At 40.4% G+C, this 16,872-nt stretch overlaps 2 protein-coding genes across 2 annotated transcripts in view; one reads left to right on the top strand and one right to left on the bottom strand.

Annotated features, from left to right (window-relative positions):
- Positions 1-7,217, top strand: part of SNN (stannin) — a 40,255-nt gene extending 33,038 nt beyond the window's left edge. The window contains exon 2 of the mRNA XM_089669935.1: positions 273-7,217. Coding sequence (XP_089526061.1) covers positions 339-602 — 264 coding nt within the window. The 5' untranslated portion in view covers positions 273-338 and the 3' untranslated portion in view covers positions 603-7,217. The remainder of the gene's footprint in view (positions 1-272) is intronic.
- TXNDC11 (thioredoxin domain containing 11) overlaps positions 6,990-16,872 on the bottom strand; it is a 109,951-nt gene continuing 100,068 nt past the window's right edge. The window contains exon 12 of the mRNA XM_089669934.1: positions 6,990-16,664. Within this exon, the coding sequence (XP_089526060.1) occupies positions 16,055-16,664 (610 nt within the window). The 3' untranslated portion in view covers positions 6,990-16,054. The remainder of the gene's footprint in view (positions 16,665-16,872) is intronic.

The raw sequence follows: 16,872 nt of genomic DNA, 5'->3' as shown, positions 1-16,872 counted from the left end.
TTACTAAGCCTAAGGTGTTACTTTATTTCTCAGATTATCATGTCATCAACACCTGAAATGGCTAACGTTTCCACTTTATCATCATTACCTTGCTGTGTACAAGCTTTGTGAATGGAGCCTCTTCAAATTCAGTCTCATTGCTCTTGTATGATAAATATGTATGGGTTGTGCCTACATTTGCCCCATTCTTCTAAAAGCAGTGACCAACATCTTTCTGTAAATGTCCATGAATAGTTCATGTTTAATATGGTTTTTCTTCTCTCTCTGTGCAGTTTCCAGCCTGTTGGGACCTGGGACTGAATTCCAAGTATCTGAGCTGTTAAATACAAGATTCAGCCATGTCAATTATGGACCATAACCCCACCACAGGGGTTGTTACAGTAATCGTCATCCTTATTGCCATTGCAGCCCTTGGTGCCTTAATTCTGGGTTGCTGGTGTTATCTTCGCCTGCAGAAGTTCAGCCAGTCAGAGGATGAGGAGAGTATTGTTGGAGAAGGAGAGACCAAAGAGCCTTTTCTCTTGGTTCAGTATTCCGCCAAAGGACCTCGGGTGGAGAAGAAAACCAAGCTAACCCCTAACGGCACGGAATCTCATAGCTGAGTTCTCTATATTTGATGACCCAAGAAAGCAGAACTACTACTGTGAAACTAGACCCCTGCCCTGGTCGGAAGGTGTATTCCCTCCCCAGCAGCCAGTCTACAGCTGTCCATACTGCATGCCTGCAGTACTCCTTCTTTCAGCCCTCTGTTTTCATACCATGTGTTACTTGAATGTGCTTCATCCTGCTTCAATAGACGTCTTCCCTGGAATGTGAACTCCCTGCCCTGTGACCAGTGTAAATAGCATTTTTATTCATCCTTCTTAATTTGTCTTGATTTTATGAAGCAACCTGTTCTAAGGATTGGATCTTCAGCAAGATCTCTTTCCAGTAGCAGTGACTAACACCCAAATGGAGAGTTTGCTTTACTACTACATACCTATTACATTTTAATTACCTTTTTCCTTTAGAAATGGAAAGAAGAGCATCATGATGCATGAGTTTGTTGAATTAGCTTTAAGCTTTTTATCTGTGGTGACACTGCCATCCCTGGTGGCTTGACCTGCAGAGCCGGTGATCGGTAACTTGCCTTATATCTTAAAGTGTACCAGGAGGTTCTCAGCAAAGAGGTGGCAGAGGAGCAGTTAAGCAAATTTATTTTGTAATGCTAAAACGAACATTTTAGATTTTCACTACAACATGTACATTTGTATGTTTATTCATTCTTACTAAGTTATTGTGTATGTATGAGTAATGTGGTAATATGGAATGTTTTTCTTACTGTTTAATATTGGTAGGGTGAAGCTGGACAATGCTCTGCATTTGCCCTCCTGTCTCCACCACAACCATCACCATTTTAAAGGAATTTCTAGTCTATTGTTGGATTGATTTTGGCTTTTATGCCAGATGACCACTTTGATAGGCTATTAGTATGTAATAAATACATTGTTTTAAACGTGTCTACTGCCTAACCACTGTACATGTGGCCATTTTGTTGTCTGAGATGAAAACAGGCATTTTACTATGTGCTTGAGCCATGACCCTGTAATGTCACTGGGAACTGGAGAACTGCTGGAATGTATTCTTATGAACATTGGATGGGTGATCAACATAACTGCCATTGTTCTAGCAATGAGGGATGTTCACTGTTCTGAATATAGAGTTTCACTATGAATTATTACATTATACATATGGACTCTCATCTCCAAACAGCTCCCTCACGCAGTGGTCAAGGGCCAGTTGCTATCACTATTTATCAACAATCAAACCTATCCTGCTGCCATTTTATTTATCATAGGCATTTATAAAGTCCAGTCAATTCATGCAGCGTACACTGTTTAACATCAATCCCCTACCATCCAGGGGTTTACAACGTGAAGTGCAAACTACATGCGGATAATGTCCTGGCCGAGCTGCAAACTGAGGGCCTCAGTACTGCAATGTAGAAGTGCTAACCACTAAGCCACTGTAATGTTGTGCAATGTATAATTCATAGTGAACATGCAAGTTATATTGTAACTCTGGTGCTACAGTATCTTTATATTTATTTAGCATTCAGACTCTGAATTCTGAGCAGTCAAAGAACAAGGCCCCTTTCACATGGAGTTGAGTTCGCTCTGATCAGCAGAGCAGATCCCCTGCTGATTTGTGCCAAGCGGGATGGATGTCATATTCGTGGCAGTGCAGATTCTACCCAGTGGACAAAGATCTATCAGCAGCTGGGTGTAAACAGACTTTGCTGTCCTTTTACATCAGACGACCTTCGATCTGGTCCGCAAAAACAGAAAAGGACACAATCCTTTTCCGTTTTTTGTTTTTTTTTCCCCGGACCTGAACAGACCCAGAGGTAGGCAGATGTAAATAGACACAAGTTCATTTACATTCACCTGTTCATAGAGCTCCATGAACCCTCTGATCAGGTCAACCTGAAAAACTGACAGGTGGAGCTTATCGGAATGTTCATGTGAAAGGGGCCTAATAGTTACCATGAACGAGTGGCAATAAATAGTATGCTCCTGGATATGTTATTTATTTTACACATACAAAGTGGCTGGATAAAAGTAAATTTAGGTGGAATCTTCCCCAAGATGAAGATAGATGAATCATTAAGGCTACTTTTCACACTGCTCCACTGAAAAAACACGTTAAAAAGATATAGGTGTTTTTGCTGCTGTGCGTTGTTTTTGATGCATTTGTGTTGTGTTTTTCCCCACTGGACAAAGCACTTTTCAGAGGTGTTGCGTTTTTGTTGCAGTTTCCATTCACTTCAATGGGGAGGTGTGTTTTTATTTAACCAGCCAAACATACTCCAAAAATGCAGCAAGCAGGATTTTTCACCACAACTGAAGCGCAACAGTTTGGTGTGAAGAGCGCCATAGGATTTAAAGAGATGCAGTTTTTCTTTTCGTTTTTTTTAACTGAAGAATGCACCAAAAGCGGATCTGTGTGAAAGCAGCCTTACTGTCTGCTGTATAAAGTACAACTCTTTAATTCTAGAGTTTGCTGTAAGTTTTTACTTAAGATGAAGGTTTTAAAAGTATATTTTAGGAAATACTAGACTTGATTTTAATACAGATGTCTGTCAGCCTAAAAAAATAAAAAAGGGAAATTAAAAGAGAAGTAGGGACGGTTTGAGCCAAATGTATTTTAAACAGGAAATAATTATGTGACTGCATGTTCCCATACCCATCTACTTCTACTCTGCCAATCTACATCTGTATGCTTTTCCTGAGTCAATGACACTGAAAATATCGAAGCTGTCAAATCAGCATGACAGCCAGGCAACTAGCATTTTTAGGAGGAGCTCAGCAATGGCGCCTGTATATTTTTCCCAGTTCAGGTTTTTTTTTATATACCCACAGGTCAGAGACTTTTTGCTGTCAGCACAGAGAACAGTTTTTGATGGGACAGACCTGAGGCTAAATCCTGAAAAGGGAGATTTATAAAAAATATAACACAGAGACTGATCAAATGTGCAACTAGCCCAGGGGTAGGCAACCTCAGCACTCCGTATGTGACGAAATTACAAATCTCATTGTGCCTCTGCTTGCCTGTGGCAGTCTGGCAAAGCCTCTTGGGACTTGGAAGTTCCACAACAGCTGCAGTGCCAAGATTGCCTACTTCTGATCTAGCCTAACCTCTCTTCTTGTATTATGCTTTTAAATTGCTCTGCTAGCTTAATGAAACCTGTCAGTCAGTGGGGTTGATTTACTAGAGGCAAAGAGACTGAGTGGACTAAATGAGATGACGTTTCACTTTGCAAAGAATACATGATCACATGGAGAAGAAAAAAAAAAACAGCTTGCACCTGATTGGATGATGGAAGTCAGCAGAGCTTCCCCTCATTTACTAAGCTCTAGAGCAGGGTCTCCAAATATTCGAAACAAAGGGTCAGTTTATTATACTTTAGAGGGGCTAGACTGTGTCTAGTGGGAGTAAAAAATGTCCTGGCATTGGTAACAATTGGTATCAGTGGGAGGAATGGTGCCCCATCGTTGGTGTGAGTGGGAGGAACTGTGCCCCTATTGTTGGTATCAGTGGGAGGAATGCTGCCCTTTCGTTGGGTCAGTGGGAGTATTTGTGCCCCATTATTGGCATCAGTGGGAGGAATGATGCTCCATTGTTTGTGTCAGTGGGAGGAATGGTGCCTCCACTGTTGGTGCCCCAAGGGCCAGATAAAGACAAGCAAAGGGCCGCAGTTAGCAAGGGTATTTGCTCTAGAGCAGCAGTCTTCAGAGTGTAACTTCATTTGCAAAGTGCACAGTCTATTTTCCTTAGTAAATCCACCCTAGTGTTTTCACTTTTGTAGAGATGCTGGTACCTGCCTGGTGTCTGGTAGTCTTAGTTGGAAATCAAATGCCATGAAATTATGATCCACAATGTGAATGATGTGACAACATATGAATACTTTTTCTCCCTGGCTATTAAAATAGAATTCCATGTTTGCTATGACTTTAAATAGTTTATTTGGTTCAGGCTGACTCGAATTAGTTCCAACATCAGACTGGAAGTCACCTGTACAGCACTGTATCTCGTATGTAGCTGATGCTACTACAGTATACTATAACAAACACACACTGCATCAGTAATACAGTAAATAGCTGTCTGGGCCAGCTTGGCTCACTCAAAGTACTGGAAGTCATAATAAACATAGAATTCTACTTTGAGTTTTGCAGTTGGTTCCTCCAGCGGTGTGATTCACCTACTCCATCTGCTTCTGCCTGTGGTGGGGTCTGAGGGATCTCCATTGAAGACCACACCAAATTCTCACAGAAAGGAGCAAGACAGGGTAGGATCTTCACCCTGGAAAATAAATTCATACCCCAAAAAGTCATTTTAATGGAGTTATTCTTCTAGAAATGTCTAATTTGAAAAAATTTTTTCTGTGTTAAATAGGTATTTTCAATGCACCTATCATGTAAAAAATAATGCAGCTGCTCTTTGGATACCTTTGACATTCATAATAAAGGAAATTCTTCTGAATGTCTGTCTAGATTAATGTCTTTTTAGTGGGATGCAGTAAATGGTAATATTAGCTACAGTATCCTTCTAGAATAGGTTTTGGTCAGAGTTTATTGATACAGTTGTCATAATTGACTTGATCGGTGACTGACAGTTGTCCTCAAGTTTCTGCTTTCCAATAGTCATGCATTACGTTAATTAAATAGGCTTAGTTACCATGTAAGCTTATTTTTGAAAGAAATACAATTGACTACAGAAGCAGTAAATGAAATTGATTTATTGATTATGGCCGTGTTTCTGCAGCAAAGTACAATTAGAATAGATTGGCCTTTAGCAGAAAACCACTTAATGAGCATGGATATAAACAGTGATTGTTAAGCAGTTCTTGTTTAGTAGAATATGGCCAGCTAACCTTCATAGTTTGTTTCCACGCCATCCCAGAATGGTTATATTTGTGAATTGCCCCCCAAATATAGACAAATCTAAAATAAAGACATATCAGAAGCCACACCAAAATGTTTATGAATATAGCCTAACAGTGTGCCCATATGTTACCAATTGTACAATTGATTACTACTGACACCAATCAATTGTGGTCTGGTATATGGAAGGAGGACAGCAGTGCTGATCTTGGCACTTCTTTTACTTCTCTAGGAAAGCTAAACGTCCTCCCTTAAAGTAGAACAGCAGCCACACCATACAGACTACCTTTTTCCCTCCACTCCAGCAATCTAAGGTCCTCTTACATCAAGACTGAGGCAGGAACCCCATAGGCCTGAATTGAAACAGTAAGAGACCATCTACTGCCAGGGGCACGGCGAATCATGTAAAGTAAAAAGGCATTTTGCCTTGTGGTGGGACTGCCCAATGCAACCCACTACCCCTGGTGGAAATGAACCCTACTCCCTTTAAACTGCTGAAAGTGCAGCATAGAGACTGCCATGTACCTTTTTTTTTTTTTTTTTTTTTTTAACCAGTAGCATTTATAACAACTCACTGCTATTGTAAATTAATGATATATGAGAGAATATATGGAAACCACATTTTCAATGTGAAGTTTATATTCTAAGGGGATGATTTACTAAAGGAATACATTTCTGTATCTCCTCTTCCTCCAAGAAGACAGAGTGTATATAGCTATGCTAATCTTACCTGTAATAGTAAGCCAAACAGCAGTCAAAGTGACTGGACAACTGTTAAGTGTACTTGAGATCCAAGAGGGGCAAGCATGCTGGATATATTTTAGGAATAACCCAATACTGATATATAATTCACAAAAAAAATAGCCAAAGTCTCTTCCAAAGTGATTGCTATTTGAATAGCTCAAAAGGCTGCATCAGAAAAGCAATCCTGTTGCTGGCAACTGAATCACTAAAAAGTCACTTACCTTTTTTTTTTTTAGTTACTCCTTCGCTAGCTGGACAAGCGCAATATTGCTCCCTTGTTCGTGAAGTAGATTAGGCGGTGTGCCAGGGCCAGGAAGGGAAAACAGGTCTATAGGTGTACGTGGTGGACTCTGAGTTGATTCTACTGTGACATTAGGCTAAGTGGAGTTAATAATAATTGCCTGGAAACCTGAAGGGGAATGACTCTTACTGATTTATTAGGAAGGGCAAGAAAACTAAACTTTTGCATGAAAAGCAATTATCAAAAACAACACTGCCTGATAGCATTCACTTTCTATAGCGTACGACTGCCCCCCCCCCCTTCCTAACCATGGCAGGGAGTAATTTCAGATGTTTACAATGTCCCAATCCAATGGCTCTTCCCCTTGTACCAATAATCCCTTGAGTTTCTTACAGGGGAAGTTTGTGAGATGAGGGTACCCTCTCAGGGTAGCTACATGAGGGGGCCTAATAAAAAGGAGGAGCTTGTTCACACTTGGAATTGTGCCATGTTGGTATACATAATGTGCATGAACAAGAACGAGCCCTAAAGCTTTGTCAGCAAAGTGTCACACATGCAGAAAGACACCACAAAACATCAAGTAGAATCAAAGTTTTATTTTCAAGTAAATTTTTAACAGAATTATTTGCATTTTGAGAGCTGGACATCTTTGTACTGACTGTATGAAATCTGTGTTCATTGCCATGTAACCATTAAGAGCTCAGTAGTCATACCACATAAAATGAGATCTGATTAGAATTGTGCCATATGAAGACTTTTTTAAAAAAAAAAGCCATAATAAAGACATTACAATAAACTTTGTTCCTTCATGTCTTGTCGTATTCTTCTCTAATCAACAGATTAATGTCATGTCTTGCTACAGTACTGTAGGGTGGGGAAATTGCATATATATTTTTTACTCTTGAGATAACCTTCAACATTACAACATTTTTATAGAAATCAGATTATTAAACATAAATTAATTGTAAACTATTCCTTTTCACAACTGTTTTGTCCATTTTTCATTTTTTTTTTTATATGAAGGGTTTTTCTATACAGTGTTCCTATAAAGTATTCACACTCTTGGTTTTTCATGTTTCATTGTCATCAATCGTTTTGTTTTTTTTTTTAACGTCCAAGGGAAATTTGTGAACACAACTGAGAATTATTAGGATACAGCTAAATCATCACTGGCACGGGCAGTTCTTTGCTACCCAGTAACTTTTTTAGTCACATAATTAGCTATGTGGAGAAAACTGCAATCAGTTTAAAGAAATGAAAATAGTATAGGATACAGCTGTAAATCTGCAAAGAAAAGACCATCTACCAACACTGAGCAAGGAAGCCTCCAAGAGACCTATGACCACTGAAGGAGTTACAGGCCTCAATGGCTGTGATTGGAGAGACCATACATAAAATAAGTTTTGCCCGGTTGCTTCACCAGTTGCTGCTTTATGGGAGAGTTTCAAAGCCAATTTGCATTAAATCTTTCACACACTTTGCAAAACTTTGAATTTAGCTGTAAGTTGTTCCATGGTCTGAAGACAAAAAAACTGAGCTTTAGACTAAATCACCGTTTTGTGGAAGCACCACCATGTTTCATAGTAGAGTTGGTGCATTTATAATTACACCAAAGTGAGGACATCAGTAGTAATAAAAGCCCCTTCATTGAGTAGCAAAAAGGCAGTACAAAATGTAAAACCCTTCACATATCACCATGTTTTAGACTTGCATTGGTTCTTTGTGAAGCCTCAGCATACAAATCACTTTTGCAGATGATAGTCCCAAGGGGTCAATGGTCTATGCACAAGTCATAATGGGGAGGTGTGCATCACTTTTTGTGAATTGAAGGGTGGTGGCAGCATCATGCTATGGGGCTATTTCTATGCAGCAGGCCCTGGAGAGCAGTATAATGATAGGGAAATACTGCAATTTGCAAAAATCCTGAGGAGAAACTATGCATAAAGCAGAAAATACAAAAACAGAAAACGTAAAGTCCAGAATAAAACAGAGTCCAGAGCTCAAACCAATAGAGAATTTTCAGCTAGAATTAAAAAGGCTGTTCACGCACAATCCTCATGCAACCTAATTAGAGCAGTATTATAAGGAGGAATTGGGAAATTGTAGCGTCTAGTTGTCCAAAGCTGATCTCGAATGTAATTGCTGACAAAACTGCACCTACCATATTCTGATTGGTAGGGAGTATATATAGCGTTTTACCCTCATCAATCTATATCAATTTGCAGAGACACTTTGACATTAAAAGAGCATATTTCTGTTCAACATTTAAAAAAGCAACCATGATCCAATATTTCATGAAGATAAAAGCTGAAAACATCCAAGAGGTGAATAATTTTTTTTAGGCACTGTACATGGACTAAATGTCTAAATCAAATTTTAACTAGTAATACAATTTTCACATTAGAGAGAAAAAAAGAAAGTCACAAGGTCTTGCATACTGATCAAAATCTGTTCTTGCCCTCCATGCTAAATATCTCCCCTATGATTTGACATGTACCAACTAACACGATGCCCTTCAGTCAAATATAGCGCTGCTGAATAGTTTTTGCAGTAAAGGAAATCTATAATTTCAGCTAATGTAACTTTTACTTTAAATCTACTCCCACCCCAATTCTAAGCCTAATCTATCTACCTTGTAAAAGGAAAGATGCCTATACTTACCTATTCTGAGGGCGCTCTGGTCCGGTCACATAGTAAGCCTATGGGTGACATCAGCGCCCAGGCTCTGTATCCATTGTCAGCAATCACTGAACCCAGAGATCATATGACCAGACCAACTTATAGGGAAGTTCACAGATCTTTCCTTTTACAGGGTCTATAGAATAAGGGTGGGAGTAGATTTAGGCTTAGTTAGGGTTTGACTTGCCTTCCATTTATGTAAATTTCAAATCAGAATTTTTCAATTTTACTTTTTGGTTGGTAAATCAAATTATGGTATTTTATGAACTCACTGTAAAATCCCTTTCTCTGCTGCTTATTGAGAGACACAGCTACAATAGTATATACTCTCTAGAGAGCCGTGTCCCTCAGTGAATGATAGAGAAATGGATATTACCATTTGTATTGGATGCTGGAGGGCACAGTATGTTTGGGACTGAGCACCCGCAAGGATGGGAGCAGCTTCTGTGTCTGTACAGCTGCTGCGCCCCAATTGACATGAATAGGACTCCCTGCACAGGGATGTACAAACACCTATGCATCCCCATGTGGGTAAATACAGTGCTTTTGAAAAGTATTCATACCCCTTGAAATTGTTCACATTTTTCATGTTACAACCAAAAAAGTAAATGTATTTTATTGGGATTTTATGTGACAGACCAACACGAAAGTGGCACATAAATGTTGAAAACCATTTATCATTTTCCTTCCACATCACAATTTTTACAAATAAATATCTGAAAAGTGTGGCATGCATTTGTATTCAGCCCCCTTTATTATGATACCCCTAACTAAAATCTAGTGGAACCAATTGCCTTCAGAAGTCACCTAATTAGTAAATAGAGTCCACCTGTGTGTAATATAATCTCAGTATAAATACAGCTGTGCTGTGAAGCCCTCAAAAGGTTTGTTAGAGAACGTTAGTGAACAAACAACATCATAAAGGCCAAGGAACACACCAGACAGGTCATTCAAAAATGGAAAGAGTATGGCACACCTACCAAGAACCAGCCATCCACCTAAACTGACAGGAGAGCAGTAATCAGAGGAGCAGCCAAGAGGCCCATGGTAACTCTGAAGGAGCTGCAGAGATCCACAGCTCATGTGGCACAATCTGTCTACATGACAATTATTAGTCATGCCCTCCACAAATCTGGCCTTTATGGAAGAGTGGCAAGAAGAAAGCCATTGTTAAAAAAAAAAACATGGTTACAAAAAGCCATAAGAAGTCTCATATGCAGTTTGGGAGAAGCCATGCTGTTCTCAGATGCTCTCCTTCCAATCTGGCAGAGCTTAAGCTATTTTGCAGAGCAGGTAGAGACATCCACAAAAGGACTTGCTTTTGTATTTAGCCCCCGAGTCAGTACTGTGTAGAACCACCTTTCGCTGCAATTACAGCTGCATGTCACACTTTATTTATAAAAAATGTTGAAAACCATTAATATTTTCCCATCCACTTCACAATTATGCACCATTTTGTGTTGGTCTATCACATAAAATCCCAATAAAATACATTTACGTTTTTGGTTGTAACATGACAAAATGTGCAATATTTCAAGGGGTATGAATACTTTTTCAAGGCACTGTATGGCCTTTGCAAGGGCATATGCTATATTATGAACAAAGCCTTGAACCATCTGTTATTTTATTCAAGGATAGTTGGTGAAACATCTTCGTTTCAGGGTCTGCCCATGCTGTGGTCATTATGGGGGTCCCACAATCTGTGTTGGACTTTGTATTTCACCTTAAAGCAGAAATAAAGTCTCCATACTTACCTGTCCAATATTCCTGCGCCAGTATCTATTTCTGAGTGCCTGTATTCCAGCCTCTTCATTGGCTGGCAGGGGATGACGTCACATGCATGCGCAGGAGGCCATCATCCTTGTACTCGGAGGCCAGCCCAACACTGTAAGGTAAACTGCGCACGTGCAGCTCAGTTTACAGAGCCAGAGAAGGTGGTGAGCAGACAGGTAGGGGCGTTTTATTGCAGAAAGGACAGTGCACGTCTCCTCTCCAATAAAAGCCTGTTTTTTTTTTTTTTTTTTTTACAGCGGGACTTTAGTTCTGCTTTAAGGAGAATGCAATCGGAAATTCTGGTACACACAAAGGGTGGGGGTGCTTGGGGGGGGGGGAACATCTAGAGCTCCCAGGTGAACGAATGAAAAGTCAATCCATGTTTCAAAGTAGATACAAGACACTTATTGAACCAAGTGATAAACTAAGCGCTGAGTCAACAGAATAAGCTACCAAGAGATTTTTTTCCACATTACCATTAACAGACAGTGTAAGACCCACATGGATAGAGGAACAATTACTGTGCAGCACTACTAGGGAGGAAGCAAATCCTATATATGAAATTAGTAGATATGGATGTTACTCTGTACATTTGTATATACATTTTATCTCATTTTAGTGGCAAGCCATCTGGAAAGACCTTAAAAAAGTCTACAGATACCCTTTAACTTGACAGTAAACAGGTTTCACCAAGTAAAAATACTTTAATCTTGTAAAATGTACATTGTTCTGGGAAACATAATACTCCCCTCTTGTAACACTGTTTTGGTGGTTGTTGATCCTTCCAGTAAAACCGTTATTTTTCCAACCTTTTTTTTTATCAGGTCAAGCTGACCAGCAAAGTGCATTGGGACAAACAGCACAGACGGATGCTTACAGTGGTCACTTTTTTTTTTTATATGGTTTAATTCTTTCGTTTCTCCTACAGCAAACAAAACTGTTGTAACCGCTTAAAAAACGTTAAATTGAAGTTGAGCGGTAATTTGCTTTGTTTCTTACCTAAAATTGATTCACGACTTCATGTCCAGCAAAAACTACAGAAGCTTTCACACGGCCACATTGCCATTTGCTGATGCTTTCACATAGCTTTCTATTAGATTGGGCCTTTTTGGTAGCGCACCAAAGGTTCTGCATGCTGCATCTTTGCTGTGCTTTCAGAAAAAGCACCAAAAAAAAAAAAAATCCCAATCTAATTAAAGTCTATGGGAAAGCATGAGTAATCCACATACAGAATGCAATTACACTGTGCTGCAGTCAAGCCACCGCACGGCAGTTTAAAAGGGCCCTACTATGTCCACAGGGCATCAGCACTGCTATGCCATGTCACTGTAGACTGAACTGTCTGCAGTGGAAATAGAAAAATAATGGAACTACTTTCTTTGGGTTGAAAAAGACAGATTTCTCTTTTTTCAACTTGTAGTTTTATTACCCATGGATTCTGCCAGTTACACATAATGGGAGGGCTAAGACATAGAAATGCTGCTTTGTTAATGCTAGTGACAGACTGCATCAGATATGTAATTTTGGATTTTGCCCAGTTTTACTTTAAAGAGACCCTGTCACTGACCTAAAAACTGCAAGTAAAAGCACAGAAAATTACAGGGGTTAGATGAAAAAAAAAAGTAAAACTACAGCTGTGACAGCGACATGTTTTGCATTAAAAGCAGAAGTGATGTTACATTCTTTTGTTTCTGCTTTGTGTTGAGACACGTAGATAACAGGTGGGAAGCCAAACTTTCTTCATTCACTGCTTGCTCTGCTAGTAATACGGATCAAAATTCAGCTGCAACCAGACGAATTTCGATCCATCTATGGGCAGACTGGTTGTACTTATGGCTTTTTTTTGTACGATCACTATAGCCTCCCACTGTCAGAATTACAATAGCGCAACACTGTGCTGATGGGAGAATTGAGAAATTTTCTTTCCTTCAACCTAGTAAGAAAATCACAATCTATGGCTTGCTCAAGTCCACTGACATCACATCCAAAATGGCAGCGTTCAGCAGCAGTCCCAAGCCTTTGAGATGTCCTCACAAGGAAGGCTTTTACAGGTTAATAAATATGCAGAACATATGTGAAGTTCAAAAAAATCTTATGGAAAGTTTTTTTTTTTTTAAATAGTCTGGCCACAGGGTCTCCTTAAGTGCAACTTTTGTTGAATGAAAATTAGAAATGATTTCAACTCTCCAGGAAAGTAGAAACCTCCTCAGTATCCACCATTCTTCTGCCTTAAAGCAGAGTTCCAGCTGAATAAACAAACAAAAAAATAAAATGTAAGCTGCTACAAAAACTGTAGCTGCTGAATTAAAATAGACACTTACCTGTCCGTCGGTCCAGTGGCATCCTCACTACAGCTGGTTTCACCAGCCATCTTCTCCCCCTGGCATCTTCACAGCCGGGCGCCCACTGCACTTGCGTAAGTAGGGCTGCACTGTGTGAATGGTCCCGTAGTCTTCTGGGAACTGTCACGTGTCCCAGAAGATCACAGTGGAAGTGGGAGCAGGTACCTGTCAAATTTGGGAACCTGCTCCCCAAAAAGGTGCCAATCCTTAACAGGGAGCAGGGCACTAAGGCTTAAAGCAGAGCTTTCCCTTTTGGGTGGAGCTCTGCTTTAAGCTGGCCATACATGATACAATTTTCTTATTCAATTTCTTTTAGATTCGCCTTCAGTTATGTAGTACAAGGGCCTGCCTGATTGCATACAGATTGAAATTGTTAAGGTTTGACCTCATATTATATGGTTTTGGAATATCTAAAGGAAGATTGTATAAAAAAATTGTATAATGCATGTCCAAGCCTTACACAAAACATGGGACTTATGTGGTTTGTGTTACCAGATTTCTGACCAGCTGCAGAAAGCCAAGGATTTTAATTGTAAAGCACTGCGCAAACTGCTGGCGCCATAAAAATCCTGTATAATAATAATTTTTGAAGTGCTTTTCCTTAGGGGAGAGGAACAGTCCAGCCTCAGCATTGGCCTTGTTGTTGTGGGCTTTCTGATCCTATAAAAGACTGGGGTGTGAAGAGTGCCTTAACCTGTTAAAAAAACAGGAATCTAACAGACAGATCCTGCCCTAAATGTTTATTTAATGCTATATTAACAATCTTGCTGTGGTGGATAAATGAATTGAACCAGTAGTAAGCCCATACCGAAAAAAAGTTACAATCTTACTTTATCAGAGGGGCTTTAACTTCTTGCCAACCGCAGATAGCCGAATGATGGCTACACTGCAGCCGGCTAGTTCTGGGAGGGCGTCATATGACGTCCTCCCAGAACACGTTCTCCTGCGTGCCCCCGGGGGCGCGCACCCGGCGATCTCCATGATTGCTGTGTCCTACAGACACAGCTGATCACATGATGTGGTAAAAGGCCAATCACAGCGGCCTTTTACCATGTGATCAGCTGTGTCCAATGACACGCTGATCACCAGGAAATGCAATTGCCGGTTCTCGGCTGCACTTTCCTCACGCTGTCAGAGCGTGAGGAAAGTACTGCAGAGAACCGGAAGTTGTCAGAGCAGAGATCGGCACCGATCATCAGGACACTGATGATCGGTGCCCAGCAGTGCCACCCACCAGTTCTGCCCACCTGTGTCCAACAGTGCCACCCACCTGTGTCCAACAGTGCCACCCACCTGTGCCCAACAGTGCCACCCACCCGTGCCACCTGTCAGTGCCCAGCGGTTGTGCCAGTCAGTGCCTAGTAGTACCACCAGTCAGTGCCCAGCAGTGATGCCAGTCAGTGCCACCTATCAGTGCTGTCTATCAGTACGCATCATCAGTGCCGCCTATCAGTGCCGCCTATCAGTGCCCATCAGCGCTGCTTCATCAACGCACATCAGTGAAGGAGAAAAATTACCTGTTTGAAAAATTTTATAGTAGAAACAAAGAAATTTTTATTTCTTTTTTCAAATTTTTTGCACTTTTTTTGTTTATAGCACAAAAAGTAAAGTGCCCAGCGGCGATTAAATACCACCAAAAGAAAGCTCTATTTGTGAAAAAAAAAATGATAAAAATTTCATATGGGTACAATCTTGCATGACAGCGCAATTGTCAAAGTGCGACAGTGCTGAAAGCTGAAAATTGGCCTGGTAAAGAAGGGGTATAAGTGCCCGGTAGGCAAGTGGTTAAATGATCTCCTTTCGAAGAGAAATGTAAATGCTGACCTTCTTCAGAAGATGTTAATTGCTTGGTTGTTATCCTAAATTGTGAAGGGCATCCTCCATTTATTCCAGGAAAGGTTTCTGGTAGGCATCCTATACTTGCCTTCCCTTTGCAGCCATTTAACGAATACCTAGTCATTCAGTGTATGGGGAAACCACCCTGCCTTCCCACAATGCAATGTCTGAGCAGTCAACTGATCAGCTGAAGTGCCATATCAAGGCAGAATAGTGTATGTAGCCCTCTGTAAAGTGCAGCTGGGCATCAAATTGTGGATATGGGTAAAGGTGGAGCAGTATAAGATGCTTAACTCCTTGGTTCTGACGGTATGCAAATATGTGGTCTCTCAGCAGCTGGGCCTTGACGCAGAGAGGCTGCATATTTGCATACCCATTGTAAACAAAACGTGCCAAGAGCACATGCCCTGCGTGCTCCCGCCACATTTACCAGCGCCTCGCGGAAATGTCCCAATTGCAAGTAGCTTTCCGATTATGTGACCGCTGTGACACCTAATCACGGTGGTCACATGACCCTGACCCCACCCCACCTCCCCGCATCACAAACCCCTTCAAGGGCCAGGAGAAGCTGGTGCCAAGAGGTTGAAGTCTCTTCTGTAATTATGAGCAGAAATTAATTTTAAGAGTGAGTATTCTCACCCTTGGACAGAACGTTTTACTGGCAGGATCACCAGGTAAAAAAAGCCTGAAAAAAGACAACTAATGCAGCCACCATTTCTAACTGTTAAGCTGTAATAGATTACACTTTTGTTACTGGGTTTAAACACACTACGCAAGTTTATCCATCTTAGCAAGACGCTTGTAGCCCAACATTATGATTTGCATTTAGGTCCACCCTAAGGAGAAAAAGTTATTTTGTTTCAGCACAGAAACTCTAATATTCTAAATAGAACTGACTTAAAACAAGAAGCCACTGAAAAAATAGAATTATTGATTCTCAGTTCATTGCACTGGAAAATATATTTACAGTAAGAAAAGCAGTATAAATATTTCAAAAGTCTTATATTAAAAAAAAATTAGTCTGTTTTATTATAGTCACTTGTCTGTGTATCATCGGTGTTGGAGCTAGCAGATAATCCTTCAGATATACCTGTGTTATCAAGACTTGGTAGATTTCCGTCCTCATGGTTATCACACTTCTCTGTCTCAGTCTTCATTTTGTTAGCTTCCAATGATACCATAAGGAACTTGAGCAGTGCATTCTCTGCCAGGAGACGCTCAGAAGCAGCCACCAGCTCTTTCATCTGGTCAGCCATGTTTCCCACTTCCCTGGATTTTTGTTCATACAGCGACTGAAGCTGTTGTTTGTGTACCTCTAGAGCTTTGTTGTGTTGTTCTAATCTCTGCTTTTGTACCTTTAGGTCCTGTGTGTCTTTTCTAGCTTCTGAAAGCAGTTCTGCCAGCTGATCCTGAGCCTTGTGTAGAAGATCAATTTCTGCCCTCAGCCTGTGGATCTCTTGTTCCAAAAATGAAACCTGATCCTCCTTGTATTGCAGATAGTATTTGGGGCAGGAGGCAGGTGGATCAGCTGCCGTGGACGAAAAATTTGCATATTTTACAACAAAATGCAAAAGGTTTGAAACCGTGATCTGCTGATTTTCAGGATACAATACACTTTGGTCTTTCCTGAAAATAAAAACAAGTAGAATATTAAATATTAATGATCAGCTTTGTATATACAGATTACAGGTCTTAGGTCTGAAAGATACCAGTGGTGGAAACCGCATTACAGCCCTGGGCCACAAAACTCTGGTCAAAGCATTCTAGGAAAGATGGATGATTTCAAGAACTGTTAACAATACATATTTACCAGCATGCATACCAGACTGTCTTT

This window comes from Staurois parvus, unplaced genomic scaffold, assembly GCF_062004578.1.
Source record: "Staurois parvus isolate SC_StPar_1 unplaced genomic scaffold, SC_StPar_1.0 ptg000084l, whole genome shotgun sequence".
Lineage (NCBI taxonomy): Eukaryota > Metazoa > Chordata > Amphibia > Anura > Ranidae > Staurois > Staurois parvus.
Note: the sequence above shows the minus strand (reverse complement) of the source record. Positions and strands in the feature narration are given on the sequence as shown.